The 19,325-nt window shown below is 34.5% G+C and overlaps 2 protein-coding genes across 2 annotated transcripts in view; one reads left to right on the top strand and one right to left on the bottom strand.

The window, feature by feature from the left end:
- LOC113395995 (junctional adhesion molecule C-like) overlaps positions 1 to 976 on the top strand; it is a 121,977-nt gene extending 121,001 nt beyond the window's left edge. The window contains exon 9 of the mRNA XM_026633760.2: positions 70 to 976. Within this exon, the coding sequence (XP_026489545.1) occupies positions 70 to 103 (34 nt within the window). The 3' untranslated portion in view covers positions 104 to 976. The remainder of the gene's footprint in view (positions 1 to 69) is intronic.
- A 997-nt stretch (positions 977 to 1,973) lies between these two features.
- Positions 1,974 to 12,614, bottom strand: LOC113395994 (WD repeat, SAM and U-box domain-containing protein 1-like). Its single transcript, XM_064217019.1, has 12 exons — positions 12,086 to 12,614; positions 11,636 to 12,022; positions 11,435 to 11,544; positions 6,171 to 6,331; positions 5,917 to 6,085; positions 5,362 to 5,531; positions 5,052 to 5,206; positions 3,823 to 4,374; positions 3,589 to 3,708; positions 3,383 to 3,483; positions 2,469 to 2,598; positions 1,974 to 2,128 (listed from the first exon to the last, which is right to left on the bottom strand). The coding sequence occupies exons 1-12, from the start codon at positions 12,612 to 12,614 to the stop codon at positions 2,022 to 2,024; spliced, it is 2,691 nt and encodes an 896-aa protein (XP_064073089.1). The 3' UTR covers positions 1,974 to 2,021.
- Between the last annotated feature and the right edge of the window lie 6,711 nt (positions 12,615 to 19,325).

Consider the following 19,325-nt stretch of genomic DNA (forward strand, 5'->3'; position numbering starts at 1 on the left):
CAACACATAATGCTTAAAACGAATGATCTATATCTGAAATAATAAGTCGGTTCTCGATCATTGTTCCAGGTTGCAGTGCCACGACGAGGACTCACCAAAATAGCGTCCGCCGCGTGCCGTCTCTCTCGCACAGCGGATTCTGTGAAATATCGTGTCCTGCACGTGTGTGACGTACGTTCGCGGACCTCTCTGATACGTTATAAGTTATTATTGTCGCTCGAGCGAGAGGTCCGATGACGGCGCGTCGTTATTTAATATACTATCGGTAATCTCCCAGCGAATCCATCGCTGGGACCTCTGTAAAGTTTGTACATATTATTATAAATATTAAAATATATGAAATCTTTTAAATAATGTAAACGCGCCTCGCGTCTCCGCCCGGGATGCGTCGCGCGTTCCCGACCGCGGGGAGTCGTTACGGGGACGCGTGTTTTAAATTCGATGCCGTCGTTATTATATCGAAGCGTTACGCTAGTGATAGTAATTTTTTATTTTTTAACGAGTACTAGAGATAAGTATAATTTCATACGCCACCTCCCGCAACGGCTCCCGCTCGCTCTCACATCGAAGTTGTCTAATTCCGGTCCCGGGCCGATGCGTCCGCTCTCTGTCGCCAAGCGACTAGAAGTGATCGCCTTCGGGTAATTATTTATTTCCGACGGGCCGTCGTCTGCGTCTCGGCGCCCGGGCGGCGTGCGGCGTGCGGCGTGCGGCGTCCGGCGCGCAGACGGCGGCCGGCGTTTGTTAAGTTGTACGATGAGCAGTGATACGGAGTAAAGTAAGTTTGATTCGTTGACACTGTTACTGCCTCACTTGTAAATATATAAATGTAAGTAATATAAATAAAGATGAGATCGTTGAAACATTCACTGGTGTATCACTTATATTACAAATGTATTATATTTAATAAATCATCATAAAGCATGGAGCTTGAAAAGTAAAAATTATAAATATAAATAAATATTATTCAGATTAAGCGGCGTTAACAAGTTATTGAGTAAACCCAAGACAGCTCTTCCGTTATCTTAGTCTGTGCAGCGCGGGCTAGACTCCCATCGCAATGCTCAGCTTATCTCAGGGATACTGTTCCTGTTCGAGACAAATATATCCGTCTAGATATTAATAAAACGTGATCTTGATGACAGAAACTTCCGCCAAACGTGAACATAAAGTATCGCTGTGTGGCCGTCTGAAAGATGAGTGAGCCTGTAGACACGGGGACATAACGTTAGTTCCGGAGGTTGCTAATGCATAATCGATGTAAGGGATGGGTAACATCTTTGACAGCGATCGGCGCTTTGGCCAAATGGACCACCTGATGCGTGGGTGGTACGTGAGTGGGTACAGGGACTTCTTATACAGATATAAGAATATTTGTAAATAAAACCAACATACTTTATCGAGTCACACTTGTTTAATCTATTAGTGTTATTAAATGCCAACTCACACGATTAACAAAACAAAACTTAATATCTAATTGATATGAAATCTATTCAACTATTTCGATCAAAATATGTATATTGTAATTCCAATCCATTTAATTTTTCAGAATACCTGGAAATATTTGTATGTAGAAGTGATAAAAAGTTGCAATCAATGAAATGACATTATTAACAGACCATTAAAGTACTCTTTAAAGCTGTACAGATTTAAAATATCAATATGAAGTAATTTTCAATTAATGTTTTTATTGTCTCCAAAAAGCGTATAATTATGAATTAATTAAATAAATTGTTGTTTTTTTTCACAATATCAATATAATTATAGAAAAAAATTATGAATTATAACAAAGAGTTAATATATTAACGGGGGGACACCCAAGAACGACCAAAATACTCATAGTTATTGGTCTACATTTGCTCAAGGTATTTGTGGTGCATACATACATCTAAGGTAATATATGGACTAATTTCAGCGTAATATCACACTCGTCTTCGCTCGGACCATTTTCAGCGTGCGACCGATGCAAACGGGTAATATTAGCACTAAGGGGCGCCGGCGGCTCAGCTGCGCCGCTGTCACTACCGTCGCCAGTCCCAGAACTGCTGCAGCTGACTTCGCACGCCGTAGTTTGGTTCAATGAGCACGCTACTTAGGCGTCGACCAGAGACCGGCGAACGCACTTCCTCTGAAAACAAATTAGGCTGTCTCTATCTTATCTGCTATAATTTACTATTTTCTGAATAATTTCTGTACATACTTTGTATCAGGTTGCTCACATCAGAAGTGATTTGATGCTATGGTTCGAATGCCATTGAGCACCTTCACATTATTTGTGTTTTTAATAAAAATTAATTATGTTTGCATTTAATTTCGAACTCTAGCGAAATTTAAAAGGTATTTGATAGCACCTACGTCACGAAACAGCGTAATGGATTAAATTCTTTCAGAACAAGAAAGTTGGAAACCTGTATACATAGATCTTAATGGCCTTGATTTGAAAGTTAGTATTATAACATTAAGAAAACCTGTTCCTGCAGCTAAAATCCAATCTAGAATGTTCTGTCGCTCGTAGGTAAAACCATCCGAGGCACGAGCAGGTTCTCGAAGAACTGCATGCGTCAGGGGGCATCGCAGGGCGTGGGGAGCTGAATCTTCCTGTAATGACGAGGACTCGTCTTACTGTTTGAACTTGAAACTTTTGAAAACCAATTGCTTATCCCATTTTATCTCTTTTATACTTCCTCTATTTTAGTTGTTATTGTTTTCAACTTTACGAACGGGATCTGTAAATCTATTTTTATAAGTTAGAATAATATAAAATTTGTACAAAAGAAAACAGACGTCAAATTAAAAAGGGTGCAAAGGAAAAGTAAGCCCCGAACAAAAAAAGAAACCCGAATCGGTTCGTAAATGACGCAGAACTGGGGTAACTCTTCCTCCCCTTTTTTAAAATCGGTACAAATATATTATACAGCTTTATCTGTAATATGGAGTACTTGCCAAACTTCATGTAGGTTAGTTACAATTTTTTTTTTGTCTTTTATTATTTCGAATAGGATGGAAGACTGGCAATCATCACTAATGGGCACCCATTAGTGATCACTGCAATCTGTATATATTGGCCTTGTAAGAAATATTAACCGTGCGTTACATCGCTAATGAGCCACCAACCTTGGTGTCTCATTAGCTCTATGGCCCTCGTGCCTTTAGTTAGACTAGATCATTTAGCTTTAAAATCAAAACTCGATAAAATAAATGAAAGCTAAAAATTAAATTTAGTATATTACTGTTTGTCAATATAATATATAATGAGTTTGGTATATGATTATTCGGTTGGTATAATTTACATACTGCGAAACCCTATTAGACGTACATATATAAGATCTAACGATTGGAGTTGAGATTTAAAAATATCACACCAACAACAACTTTAACACACCAATTCATATGACAATGGCTCTCGTCGCAGCCAAAGTATTTCATCGAGAAGACGTTCTCGAGTCTCCGCTAGCTCATTAAGCTCTTCTCCAGATTCAGGTCCTTAAATAAAAGGTTTTATTAAATAATAAATTTTCTGTATAATAATATATACTAATAAGCTTGGCATGTAAATAATAAATCTATAACGTGGTTTTAAACTAATACCATATCCGAAACTAAGCTTTAACTCGTCCAAAGGTTCGTCCAGCAGTTTTGCACCAGTCACGGCGGCGGCGCCAGCTGCAGCCAGCAAGCGAGCCGCTTCCGACTCGGGCACAGATGACCCTTTAACATTATGTTATACTTTCATATAATATCCGCCCTGATGATTCTGTTTGACTTTGTCTTCACAACATTTCAAACTAATTTTAGCCAATGTTAAAATAAATTAATTTGTACCTGGCGGCTTTAGTACATATTCTCGTAGCCATCGTGTCACTCCCACGGTGCCCCAGATGCGCGTTTCGGCACTTTCTGTATCATGCAGTGAATCTATGGGGGGTAATCGCCATACTGCCAAATTACCAGATAGCGATCCCACAACTAGCGAGGCTTCGTCACCATCACCCATCAAGCGTACAGCTGGAGCACCTCCTGCCGCTCCGGCCGGTACCGCCACCACGGCCTGTGCATCGAGCTTCATGTTATGCACGGTCACTCGCCACACACGGGCCCAACGATCAGCTCCGCCAGTCGCAAGTGTTAGTTCAGACTCATGTCGAATGTAAGGACCCCAACGCACACACTGCACCGCTCCACCATGCGCCGAGAGAGTATGTGCCAGCTCTAAAGATCCTTCTTCGATACTCATTAAATTAACGCTCATCTCCACCCACCATAGTTTCACAAAAGCATCGCGTCCTCCAGTAGCCAATAGTAATAAGGGATGTTCGTCATCAGATTTAAAGTTTTTCAAAGACGAGGTATTAGCGAAATCACAGCTAAGAACTCCTGCATATAATACACATACATAATTAGTTCGTATCTCGATCGTTGAATTTACAAAAAGTGCTACATTTTCTTTCATTCGCTTGCTTACTCTGCCTACACAAGGCGATACGGTACTCTATATAACGACCAAAGTTTGGCGATTTATAACATCATGAGTGTAAGGCATCACTAGTTCTAATCGTTCTAAACGCCTAAATGATTCTAAATATAGCGTAGAGTAGTCATAACTACGAAAATTTATTTTGGGGTCGAATGTGGGTCTAACTGTCTGGACCCTTTACAATAGTTGTTACTGGTAATAACTTATAAACAAAAATAACCGGACGCTCATTACGTTCTCAAGTTGTAACAATACATGACGAACGGCACAATCAAGCCCTTAGATTTAATTTCATTTTCATTTACAAATTTACGCAGCTACGATGATTGCAACTCTAATCAAACTACGTTTCGTTTGACGTTTTTAAACTTCTTTTTCAACTTTAAACTCGCTCGTTTTCTGTTGTTTTATTATTTTTGTACAGAACTACTACAGGTATACAAGCATTGCTGACATCGAAAGTCATTTTGATAATTAACAGAAGTGTTGTTATTAAAAGTAGCTCTTTTCTAAATATATATTTGTTGCAATCGCGAAATGAATAACATGTCGACAAACCACTGTCGAAAATAGTTACCGAGGTCATGAGCGTCCACTTTTTGGCAAAGCAAGGCTGACTGCGGCGGTGGAACTGACACGCGCAACTCTCCCGCCTCCCCTCCCGTGGCTAACACTCGTCCGTCGGTGGACCATGCGCAACAGATGGCTGCTTCAGCCAGTCCTGAATACACACTGTGAATTACATAATAACATTGAATATCAATACTTTTCGTTGTGACTATGTATAAAATAATGTTTTATACTGGATTGTATTTGCATACGTTGCGCTCGTAAAGGAACTTTATTATTTTTGTTCTCTAGAAATATAAACTTGTCAGTCAATTTACTGTAGAGGGTCTGGACCAGGTGGATCGATGCTCCACAGCGCCGCGAGACCGTCGTCACTCGCTACGAGGAGGAGAGGCGGACGATGCGGAGAGATGCGAGCGTCGCGCACTCCGCCGCCGCCGTCGCTCCCACAACTTTCCACGGACATGACCATTAACTCGCAACCTGTCTGTGGAAATCAAACTTTTATACATACTATCACAATCAGGTACTAATTACGGGCATGACATTAAAAACGTTAAAGACAAGAATTTGAGTAAGACCATGATTGGTCTCAACATTATAAGGTGTATACCATTTTTATTCATCCGAGAATGAAAAAAAAAACCTCGATGTTTGGAGGCGAAGCGCGTGACGCGTCTATTAGTCAAGACGCGAGTTACTATGCGAAATAAATTAAGGAATATCGGAAAATAAATAACAGCTTATTTTTATCGGTAATTACAAAATGGTGGAATATATCATCAATTTCCTCGTCGGTCTAACAGCTAGCGAGTCATCTTACAGATTCTGATGTCCTGGGTTACGACCTCACGTGTATGAATATTATGTACCTGAACATCCCAAACACGTGCACATCCATCAAGTCCGCCACTGAGTAGCAATGCTCCATTCGCCCCGAAATCGACAGCCATTACTGGATATGAATTAGCCGATAATTCTAGTTCTTGTTGAAGCACCTCATCATGTTCATGATATCTGAAGACTCGTACATATCCATCGCTGAAAGCTCGACATAGTTTGAATAGAATTTGTGCTAGGCGCAAATTAATTACTATTAGTTAAAAATAAAAAATAAATCAATTACCTGCAAGCCGTCGCAATCATTTGAGTAGAAATAGCAATTGAATTTATAGCGGAAGCGTGAGGCTCACGGATCGCGCAGCGCGCCGCGGAGCCCGCACACTCCAAATGATTTCCGACTTGCTCTATGTCTGTTGCTATGTCATCTTCGACGGGTCCTATACCCTAAAAATATATTTGTATACTAGCAGGGGCCCGCGGCTTTGCTCGCGTGGAAGTTGAATATATTTACAGATTAACTTAATATATTACGTTAAGCAAAGCCGAGCAAAGCCGCGGGCAACATTACAAATACAAAGTTTGAAAATCCAAAAGGACATGATGTATGTATAACACTCAATGCAACAAACAAATTTGAAATTCGGCTCTAAAATCGATTTCGATATAATCATATGTAATAAATATATAGATATACAATACGATTCTTTTAGTTTTTTATTACTTACTAGCTGTTACCCGCGGCTTTGCCTACGTAGAATATGAATATATTTACAAATTAACTTAAAATGTTACGTTAATGTAATACCTCTTTGTATACCACATCGGTGTGTATTTCAGCCCTTAGGGTAGAATATGCAGAAACGCTTAAATGCGAATCAACTCATATTTAAAAGGTAGCCCAAAAATAAAATTTCGACCTTCTAACTTCAAAATGATAGACTTCCAGACAAACCTGAATACGAAATGTTAACAACTATTTTGCCCTTTAGGCCTAAAATATCAAGAAACGCTTAAATACGTATCTACTCATTTTTAATTAGTAGCCCATAAATAAAGTTTCATGCTTCTAACTTAAAAAATGACGGATTTCCAGACTAACCTATAGAAAAAGTGTCCTACCCCTCTTAAACCCCTTAGAGGTAGAATATCTAGAAACACTTAAATACGTATATAATCATTATTAATCAGTATCCCAAAAATAAAGTTTCATGTTTCTAACTTTAAAAAATCCATACGAACGTTCAACCCCTATTTCGGGGGTAGAATATCCAAAATTCCCTCCCGTGTGGGTGTCATGATATGTTATTTTATAAGTGTACAGCCTAAAATATAAGTTTTATGCTTCTAGTTCTAAAAATTCTAAACATGACAATACTTTCAACAACTTACAACCTTTCATCCCCCTTTTCAACCCTTTACAGCACTTTTTTCCAAATAAAAAGCCTATGTCCTTTCTCAGACTCTAGACTATTTGCGTACCAAATTTCATTTAAATCGGTCCAGTAGTTTTGGCGTGAAAGCGAGACAGACAGTCAGACAGACAGAGTTACTTTCGCATTTATAATATTAGTATGGAAGTATGGATTGTTATTTCAATCGCTAGAGAGCTCCGATAATAACCGCGTCCGATCGCTGCTAAATTCAAAGTGCTACAGAGAGAACCGCGGCCTCCGACGCGCCTATAGCACGCTCCCGCCGCCCCGGCCGGCCGGTACCACCGCAAACGCTACGTTCCGCAATTTTTAAAACTGTAATATCTTCGAAAATATTCATTTAAATTACATGCTGTAAAGGGCCATATAGATCAATATTAAATCAACGCTGTATAGATTAAAATCGCTTCGAAAATTACCCAATATTTGTGGTAAAAAATAAATAACAAAAAAAAATATTGTGGGTTATCACTTACAGATAGACACATACTATCGCGGACTTTTTTGTAGACATTTTTGAGGTGTACAATTCTGTAGTACATTATTTTGATCTATCTCATAGTGTTCAGCCAGCGTTTGCAATATATGCGCAAAAAATGTGTCTTTTTACGACATCACATTAGAAACCTCTAAAATTATCAGTGTTTATCTACTATATTGTCCACGTATTATACATACAAAATCATTCTCTTTAAATCACTCTATCTATTTAAAAAACCTCATCAAAATCGTTTTAAAGATTTAAGCATAGACAGGAAAAGACAGTCAGCGGGAAGCAATTTTGTTTTATTCCATTTAGTGATAACAAATAGGTACAACGTACACAGTTTTCACTCATTAGGAAATACAAACCGCTATGTCCCTGCGTTTTAAAACTGTAATATCTTCGAAAATATTCATTTAAATTACATGCTGTAAAGGGCCATATTGATCTATATTGAATGCACAATTTATTTAAGGTACCTAATTGGATAAGGATTAATGCTATATTGCTTAAAATCGCTTCGAAAATAAGCCATTATTTCTCGTAAAAAGTAAACGATAAAAAATGTTTATTGTGGGTTATCTTTAAGAGATAGATATATACCGTCGCGGGCTTTTTTATAGACATTTTTGAGGTGTACAATTCTGTAGTACATTATCTTGATCTATCTAATAGGGTTCAGCCAGCGTTTACAATGTAAGCGCAAAAAATATATAAATTTACGACATCACATTAGAAACTTTTAAAATTATTAGTGTTACTTAACTATATTGTCTATGTATTATATACAAAAACCTTCCTCTCGAATCACTCTATCTATTAAAAATAAATGCATCAAAATCCGTTGCGTAGTTTTAAAGATTTAAGCGTACAAAGGGACATAGGGACAGAGAAAGCGACTTTGTTTTATTATACTACTATGTAATGTAAAGATAATTAAAAACAGTTGGTAAAATAACCGTCCGCAATATCTACAATTATTGAAAACATTTTATGTATAAAAATGACTAAATTCGAGTTTCTTTTTTTCTATAAGTTGCTATATTAAATTAACTATACAACGTTATGCAAGCTATTTTGATTATGCGAACAAACAAGAATAATATCGTAAAAATTAGTTGCTGCCGTAAGGCGAGAACATGTTCTCGGTCGTGACGCACTCGCATCGTCGCTTCGTATCGTGAGGCGCGCAATAACCTACAGCACGACGGCGACGGATCCTCGGGACAAACTAAATTCCACGCAAGTGATTCAGCGAGTATGAATATAATTTATTTTGTATTCCTTAAGAGGACTACAAGAGCTAAGTGCCCTTGAGAATCGCACGCATACACTTACAAAATCGACAAAAACGGCAAGCCCGTGAACTAATGGTTAAGCGAGGTGATGAGGTTACGCCCAAATATTCTAATAGATGGCGCCAAACCGAGCGAAGTAAGATCAATCATAAATCTCATAAAAAATAGATAGGACAACAGAATTATTTTTATTTCTTTCGATGTTAGTTAACAAATGATTATAACATAAAACTGATTCGATTAAACTTACAATATTTTTATTTATATTTTGTATACAATAAAATAGACAGTTAGTTTTAATCTTTTTTTCTTTTATTTATATTATTATACCACAATTAGTTCTTATACTAAATATTAAAACATACCAATTTTTAACATTTTATAGAAGTTTGATAATCTATTTATATAATAAAATCGTAAGTGTTCGAAATCTGTAGTGTAGTAACCGTGGGGTATCATATAGCGTGGTGTTTGTTCGTTTTATTAATATCGGTTCACAAAGAAAAAATATATATCCAATTTAAAAAAAAAAACAATAAATATTTACTAGAAAAAAATGTCGATTTGGTTGAATCATTGGTTAACTAGGTTAATCATACTAGGTTTAAACATAAATCTCATAAAAATAGATAGGATATTAGAATTATTTGTATTGCTTTTGACTGTTATTCGAAAATAATTAAAAAATAAAACTGATTTAATTAAACTTGAAATATTTTATTTATATTTGGTACTACAAAAAAATCATTTAAGTGTTAATTTTTTTATTAAAATCTTTTATTTAATTTCACCTGTATGTATGAATGTATGTACATATGTCCTGGAATCTTACAATCAGTATTACACTCACTTCCACGGAAGCTATGGAGCTGAAAGTTGGCACACATATTCATGAATTGCTGCCACATACAATCCAATATGGCGGACGTTACAAAAACATTAAAATTTTTGAATTATGTACAAATGACACTTCTAAATATTCTAGTTCTCTGGTTCACAACAATTACATTTTTTTTGTTACTTTACTTTTTTTTAATTATTAAAATTAGTTCATACATAACTTTAATTCCTATTATAAACAAAATCGATAAAATTAAACTCTTACGCAATATAAATTATATCTTCCGTGTAATTGTTTTCGACTTTCTTTATTCTGTAAAAAATAAATGTATGTTAGTAATTATATTTTTATTAATTATAAAATTATGTATTTAAAAAATATGTATCTAAACATGCCCCATAGTACTTTTAATGAAAAATATCAAATTGCTTCGAGTTCATGGGGATCGAATGTACTAAGTCTCAATTGATGTTATCCATACTTTGACCAAATACTCTGTCGTAATATTTAAAGTACAGCTCGAAAAATCTGATTCTATGCGAACTGATTGCACATTTTTTCTAATAGATGTTTTCAATATTCAAAATTATATAAAAAAAAAAAATGTTTACTAATAAAACACTCTTACCTTTTAATATCGTTCATACGTATGTTCGGCGCTTAATTTATATAAACGTTTTTTAGTTTTCCTCACGCGTTTCACTTTATTTCCCATATTTACACAATTAAAATTTATAACAAATAATATAATAAAAAAACAAGTGCCTAATTACTACTACACTATTTTAACTTAATATATTTATTTACAAGAAAGAATAATAGTTATTATAAGAAATCATGAAACAATGAATTTACAATTAAAATTACAAAAAAATATCTCGTAACGTAATGATGCGGCGAAAAGAGCGACACGTCTATATAGCATCAGGCCTCAGCCGGCAATGTCTGTACGACGGCGTTTACGCACACATGCGTACGCAAACATGCGTACGCATTTTGTTCGAAAATATGAATATCTGATTTTAAAAAAATCTATTGATTTTACAAAAAAAGTGACACACAGGATAAGTAGTATATTGCTTGTAGAATAATCTGACAAAAAACCAGAATTATTGAATGTATATAAGTATAGTTATTATTTATTAAAAGATTTTTTTAGAGGTAACTTTGTGATTTTTTTCTATCGTACCAAATTAATTACATCATGTTTTCAAAATAACAAATGACTAGCATGTATCCTGAAGATTATCATATATTTTTTTCATTTGGTTTACTGCATTGGATCATATACTTTTTTGCATTACAAAACTTGCATTTAGCTCATGTAGTCCCCTTAAGAATGTATACTAAAACTTACTCTTATTAAGGTTATTTTGCGTTAACTTCGTTATCTTAATGGCGATGCTTAGTTCCACCATCCACCATCAGAAGGGACACTACACGTTTATAAGATGACACTTAGCATATTATTTACAGTCAATCTACACTCACCTCGAGATCACCGAGAGCGAAATGAACAAGCGGGTTACAGGGCGGGCTTAAAGCATCGTGTACAGAAAGATCTCCTAATGACCACATACGTATTGATTTGTCATTGGAACCTTAAATAACACAATATTATAAGTCGTAGATTTATATCTTAAATTGACTTAACTTACTGAATTGAATAAAAAGATAAAAAAATATACTTACCTGTCACTACGTAACGCATATCAGACGCGAGCGCCACGCAAGTCAGATATCGGGAATGAGCATGTAGAACACGAACACATGTAGCTGAGTTCGGAGCCCATAATCGCGCAGTGCGATCCAACGACGCAGAGGCGAGCAGATCGCGGGCCCAATGCAACGCAGTCACTGCAGCTATATGGCCCGTTAAAATTATGTCAGCTACAACGTTTCGTTCTCGCCCCGTCCCTTCGACGCGCCAGAGGCGTACGCGTCCGTCGTGTCCTCCTGTAGCTGCACGCTTGAGATGTTGGGTAGCACATAGCACACCTAAATCATGCGCGCCATCCTCCCACAGTAAAGGCGAGGGACCCGTGGTACCCTCTCTGCCTTGTGTAATGATATCTGTAAATAATTAATTTTATGAGTTGTAACTAAATGTTGGTGTTTCATTTCAGCAAAAAAAAATATCACCTTCAAAATCAAATACTTTTAACACGCCTTCTGTGCAAGCAGTTAGTAATAGTGCAACGTTGTCTAATGCAGTGAGTGCATACACTGCTCCTTCGTGCGCACGTATATGAGCAAGTAATGTCCCCGATCGGACCGCCCACACGCGAATGCCTCCGTCGTCGTGACCGACGACGAGCCTGTCGCTGGTCGCCCACTCTAGAGACCGGGCGGCCGCTGCGTCTGGTGCTGCCAGCGTACGCCTCACAACGAGAGCTTCACTCGTGCTCCATATACGAGCCGCGCCGTCTATTCCAATCGAAGCTAGTAAGATTCCTGACAAAGCGAACCTTACACCTGTAACACCATATCTATGTGCTCTAGGGTACTCAGCGGACTCTACCCAGGCGACATCGCGAGCCCACCGCCATAGCCGTAATGTTCCATCACCACTCCCGCCCACGAGCCGAGGGCCCGCTGTGTCCACACAAGTGACCTCACCGCGCCGCAAGCGCAATGTACCGATTAGCACTGGTTCGCTGACTTTATCCATCCAATGTCTTTATGATTATTTTTTCAATATTTCTTTGTCTCGAATATATTAAATCTCTCAATAACAACGATAAAGGGAAATATATTACTCCGAGGACCAGTGCAAGGTATTCTTCAACTCAGCTTATTCGAGAAATTATGAAAACGACTTATTTGATTATAGTTTCAATTATTTAATACATTAGGCAATAGCAGTAACACGGTGCGTGCAATGGTGTACGAGTATGTCACGAGTCACAACAGCGAATGTGGTGGACGGCGGTGGCGTGTCCTATCGATTGCAGGCACGACCTCGAGCGACACGACGAACGCATTACAGATATTATACTGTTTTAATATTGACAAATAAAATTTACATTCGAACTGGACAACTATCGATATAATGCTTAAGCAGCGAACAAACACGATAATCTTGAAAATTATGTGTGTTGGGTGAAATTATATTTATTAAAAACACTAGTCTTACAATTCAAAATATCATCCTGTTAGAAACATAGTCATAATAATTTTTTTTTTAAGTTTTTCATTCTATTATTGGCTAAACACAAGCTAAAATTTGAATTTATGTCTCTTCTAGAATTAACTTTCTATTAATTAATTAACTTTGATGGTCGGTAAGCGAATGAGTGAGTGACAAAATAGGTGGTCTTCGGCCGGCGATGATGCTCTTCTAGGTACCGCGGGAGCTGCCAGGTAATAATGGATTCCATTATATTGGAGAACAATTACTGTATTGCTATCTACCTACACAGACTGGCGCCAATTAACTTAAGGCTGATAAAATTATCGAATAATCAAATAAATAAATTAAAAAAGTTAAATTTTCGAACAAAATAATTTACAAGGAAATTAAAACAAAGTAAAACACCATTTGACAAAATTAGTTCACTGAACTGTACGTCCTTAACCCCGTGTGGCGGTGTTCGTCATTACACACAGACACGATTAGAATTAGAGTGCTATTAGCGATTACTATCAAAGTGTAATGTGTCACAATAGTTTTTATCTTTTACTTTTTATCTCTGAGAGTATTTTAGTGAAATTATTTGATTCGATGATGGCCATCAATATAATGATCTGGCAATCATTAAAACAATATAATAATTACAATCAATATGATAGATAATATAAACATTAAAATGATAATAGTAATTACATTATGTACAATCGACTGCATGATACAGTAACTACTAAATCATTTACATTTTTTGTGTTTACTTTCATTGAGCGAAGTACTAAGGCCGCTGGCCTTTCCTACCATTTCCCGCTGTTGTCAAGCTCAAAAAACTAATAAGAAAAATAAATGTGTACTTATCGTAATTTTTTTTTTTTGATTAATTTCCAAAATTTAAAAATGTATATTTTTTGAACCTCAATGTAGTTTTTAAAAGTTGAAGAAGTAATCTATTACGATGAACACCAATATATCGCATAAATAAATAAATGAACTCATCTCTTCGATGGTTTTATTTTATTTATATAATATATTCTTAATGAAAAATTATTGTTATTGACAACAATAAAAGCATCGTAAATACTTACATATATTATTTATTTTTATTTCTCTAGTTAGTTGCTGTTCAAACATTTTGTAAATATGTACTTACAAAATCAAAATGCATGAAACCGCCATTGTTATAAATATTTATGTGCAATTATTAAAAAAAAAAATATGATTAAAGTAATAATAATTTTATGAGACCAAAATAACAAGGAAGATTAATTTTGTATATAAAATAAGGAATATAAATGTTTATAGTATGCTTTTACCGTCCGATTATCCGATACCAACACCAATTATTATTCTTTTATTTAAGAGGACTACAAGAACTAGGTGCCCTTGAGAATCGCACGCACACACTTAAACTATCGACCAAAACGGCAAGCCCGCGCACTAATGGCTAAGCGAGGTAACGAGGTTAGGCCCGAGTATTCTTATAGATGGCGCCAAACCAGCGAAGTAAGATCAATCATAAATCTCATAAAAAATAGATAGGACAACAGAATAATTTTTATGTCTTTTGGTGTTAATTAACAATTTTAAAATCAAACTGATTCAATTAAACTTAAAACATTTTTAGATATATTTTGTACACAAATAAAATAGACAGTTCGTTTTAACCTTTTTTCTTTTATTTATATTATACCACAATTAGTTGTTATACTAAATATTAATACACTTTTTCACACCAATTCTTCACATTTATAAAAGTTTGATAATCTATTTATGTAACTAGCTGTGCCCGCGACTTCGTACGCGTTGTTTGAATTTAAGTTACATATTTGGATATTGTAACGTGTTTTTATTTTGATTATATATATAATTCTAAAATAAAAGTAATAAATAAAATAAATAAAAGCCTTAGTTACTCCTTATTACATCCGCCATCTGCCAGTGAAAGTCCCGTGAGAATCGGTTCAGCCGTTCCAGAGATTAGCCGGAACAAACAGACACAAGGACAGACAGACAAAAATTGTAAAAAATGTTATTTTGGTATATGTACTGTGTATACATACATATGCATTTAGTAAAAATGGGTTATTTTAATATTACAAACAGACACTCCAATTTTATTATATGTATAGATAAAATCGTAACTATTCGAAATATGTAGTGTAGTAACAGCGGGGTAACATATAGCGTAGTGTTTGTTCGTTTTATTAATATCGATTCACAAAGAAAAAAAAGTATATTAAATTTAAAAAAAAAACAATATTTAAATATTTACTAGAAAAAAATGTCGCCAAGTCGATTGTCGAGTCGATTTGGTTAAATCATTGATTAACTAGGTCAATCATACTAGGTTTAATCATTAATCTCATAACAAATAGATAGGATATTAGAATTATTTGTATTGCTTTTGACTGTTATTCGAAAGTGATTAAAAAATTAAACTTCTTCAATTAAACTTAAAATATTCTTATTTATATTTGGTACATTGGTATAATAAGAAAAAAAAACATTTAATCTTAATTTTTTTTTATTAAGAATATTTTATTTTATTTCACTTGTATGTATGAATGTTTGTATGTCCGGAAATCTTACAATCAATATTTCACCCACTTCAGCTTCAACTTCTGAAGCTATTTACTAATAAAAAAACATGAAAAAATGAATTTACAATTAAAATAATAAAAAAAATTAATATCTCTTAACGTAATGATGAGGCAAAAAGATCGACACGTCCATAAAGCATCAGAACTCAGACGGCAATGTCTGAAGTCTGAACCCTGAACACGGCGTTTACGCAAACGTACGTAAGCATTTTGTACGAAAATAAGAATATGTATCTGATTTTAAAAATTCTTTTGATTGTAGGAAAAATGTGAAACAGAAGTAAACTAATATATTGCTTGTAGAATAATCTGACAAAAAACCAGAATTATTGAATATATATAAGTATACTTTTTAATTTTTGATAAATTTAAATTTAAATAAATTAAGAGGACTACAAGAGCTAAGTGCCCTTGAGAATCGCACGCACACACTTACAAAATCGACAAAAACGGCAAGTCCGTGAACTAATGGTTAAGCGAGGTGATGAGGTTACGCCCAAATATTCTAATAGATGGCGCCAAACCGAGCGAAGTAAGATCAATCATAAATCTCATAAAAAATAGATAGGACAACAGAACTATTTTTATTTCTTTCGATGTTGTTAATAAATGATTATAAAATAAAACTGATTCAATTAAACTTACAATATTTTTATTTATATTTTGTATACAATAAAATACAGTTAGTTTTAACTTTTTTTTTCTTTTATTTATATTATTATACCAGCGTAATGTTTGTTCGTTTTATTAATATCGGTTCACAAAGAAAAAATATATATTCCATTTAAAAAAACATCTAAATATCTACTAGAAAAAAATGTCGTCAAGTCGATTTGGTTGAATCATTGGTTAACTAGGTTAATTATACTATGTTTAATCATAAATCTCATAAAAATAGATCGGATATTAGAATTATTTGTATTGCTTTTGACTGTTATTCAAAAATGATTAAAAAATGAAACTGATTTAATTAAACTTAAAATATTTTTATTTATATTTGGTACTACAAAAAAAAAAAAACATTTAGTGTTAATTTTTTTATTAAAATCTTTTATTTAATTTCACTTGTATGTATGAATGTATGAACATATGTCCTGGAATCTTGCAATCAATATTACACCCACTTCCACTGAAGCTATGGAGCTGAAAGTTGGCACACATATTTAGTCTCGATGACAATGCACAATTCATGAATTGCTGCCATATTCAATCCAATATGGCGGACGTTACAAAAAAATAAAAATTTTGAATTACGTCCAAATTACACTTCTAAATATTCTAGTTCTCTGGTTCACAACAATTACATTTTTTTTTTGTTATGACTTTACTTTTTTTTATTATTAAAATTAGTTCGTACATAACTTTAATTCCTATTATAAACAAAATCGATAAAATTAAACTCTTACGCAATATAAATAGCTTCCGTGTTATTGTTTTCGACTTTCTTTATTCTGTAAAAAATAAATATATGTTAGTAATTATATTTTTATTAATTATAAAAGTATGTATTTAAAAAATATGTATTTAAATGTGCCCCATAGTACTTTTAATGAAAAATATCAATTTGCTTCGAGTTCATGGGGATCGAATGTAGAAACTTTCAATTGATGTTATTCATATTTAGACCAAATACTCTATCGTAATATTTAAAGAATGGCTCGAAAAATCTGATTCTATGTAAACTGATTGCACATTTTTTCTAATAGATGTTTTCAATATTCAAAATTATATTAAAAAAAAAATGTTTACTAATAAAACACTCTTACCTTTTAATATCGTTCATATGTATGTTCGGCGCTTAATTTATATAAACGTTTTTTAGTTTTCCTCACGCGTTTCACTTTATTTCCCATATTTACACAATTAAAATTTATAACAAATAATATAATAAAAAAACAAGTGCCTAATTACTACTACACTATTTTAACTTAATATATTTATTTACAAGAAAGAATAATATTTATTATAAGAAAACATGAATGAATGAAACAATGAATTTACAATTAAAATTACAAAAAAATATCTCGTAACGTAATGATGCGGCGAAAAGATCGATACATCTGTGTAGCCTAGGCCTCGGCCGGCATCGTCTGTACACGGCGTTTACGCAACATACGTACGCATTTTGTTCGAAAATAAGAATATCTGATTATAAAAAAATCTATTGATTTTACTAAAAGAGTGACACACAGGTTAAGTAGTGTATTGCTTGTAGAATGATCTGACAAAAAACCAGAATTATTGAATGTATATAAGTATAGTTATTATTTATTAAAATATTTTTTTTTAGAGGTAACTTTGTGATTTTTTTCTATCGTACCAAATTAATTACATCATGTTTTCAAAATAACAAATAACTAGCATGTATCCTGAAGATTACCATATATTTTTTTCATTTGGTTTACTGCATTGGATCATATACTTTTTTGCATTATAAAACTTGCATTTAGCTCATGTAGTCCCTTAAGTGTGGACACATTGGCGGCGGCGCACGCGGCGGCGGCGTGGTGTAGTCCTGCGCTGCTTGCAGCCCGCAACCCCCGCCCCGTGACTAATTCGGGTTCGTTAAGTTCGTACCTCTTCCTGTGCGTGTTAGATTTTTATAGAGAGTTAATACATTGTGTCAGGATATTTTAAGAATAATTTCTATTTCTTTATTATATTTTAAGGTTACAAGACAATAAAAGATTATATACGAAACACAAATATTTATTTAGCCATTATAATAGCTGTAGTAATCGTAGTATTGTATCAATGACGAAGTTTCATGATGTTGTTAATATTATATTCAACGTAATGGTAGTAAAATATAGATCAAAACCAATCCATAACTGAAATAATTTTTGAAATCCTCAATAAATCATCAATAAATGACTTAGAAATAGATTATTAAAGTTTACTTATTTTAGTACGGAACGTCTGTAGTTTACGATTCGACTGTGACGTTGTTGACCTGTTCGGTATCACCGCATCACGAAGCGAATCATTCCAGTAATAGTTTCCGGGTCGCGCTAACGCTCTTGCTTTGTTCGTGTTTTTTTATTTTAACGTAAAGTCGTTTGTTTATTTTTTATTTATTAGTGTTTATTTATTTAGTTTATTTATTTTATTTACTTACTTTTTTTTTATTTTACTATAATGGAAGAAGGTTTTGTTAAAGGTCAAGTGATAATTTGCCTAATATTAATACACAGTGATGGAGCTTTTTTCTTCAAATCCGTGTTATGTTAGTGCTGAAATAAAAGGAGTTAAACTTTTTAAGTAAGTACATCCTTTTAAGTTTATTTAACCAACCACATGGTCAACGTGCAAAACAACGTACAAATACGATATTCAAATATGAAATATTAAATGGTTCTCTTCGGTAGGTAGGTAGGTAGGTAGGTAGGTAGGTAGGTAGGTAGGTAGGTAGGTAGGTAGGTAGGTAGGTAGGTAGGTAGGTAGGTAGGTAGGTAGGTAGGTAGGTAGGTAGGTAGGTAGGTAGGTAGGTAGGTAGGTAGGTAGGTAGGTAGGTAGGTAGGTAGGTAGGTAGGTAGGTAGGTAGGTAGGTAGGTAGGTAGGTAGGTAGGTAGGTAGGTAGGTAGGTAGGTAGGTAGGTAGGTAGGTAGGTAGGTAGGTAGGTAGGTAGGTAGGTAGGTAGGTAGGTAGGTAGGTA

The sequence above is a fragment of the Vanessa tameamea genome, chromosome 14 (assembly GCF_037043105.1).
Source record: "Vanessa tameamea isolate UH-Manoa-2023 chromosome 14, ilVanTame1 primary haplotype, whole genome shotgun sequence".
NCBI classification, from domain to species: domain Eukaryota; kingdom Metazoa; phylum Arthropoda; class Insecta; order Lepidoptera; family Nymphalidae; genus Vanessa; species Vanessa tameamea.

Coding starts and splice junctions, on each gene's coding strand:
- LOC113395994 (XM_064217019.1), bottom strand. CDS start 12,614: ATGGATAAAGTCAGCGAACCAGTGCTAATCGGTACATTGCGCTTGCGG. Junction 6,086..6,170: donor ATGATTGCGACGGCTTGCAG/GTAATTGATTTA, acceptor TCGAGCTTTCAG/CGATGGATATGTACGAGTCT. Junction 2,599..3,382: donor AGCCATTGTCATATGAATTG/GTGTGTTAAAGT, acceptor TCGTCATTACAG/GAAGATTCAGCTCCCCACGC.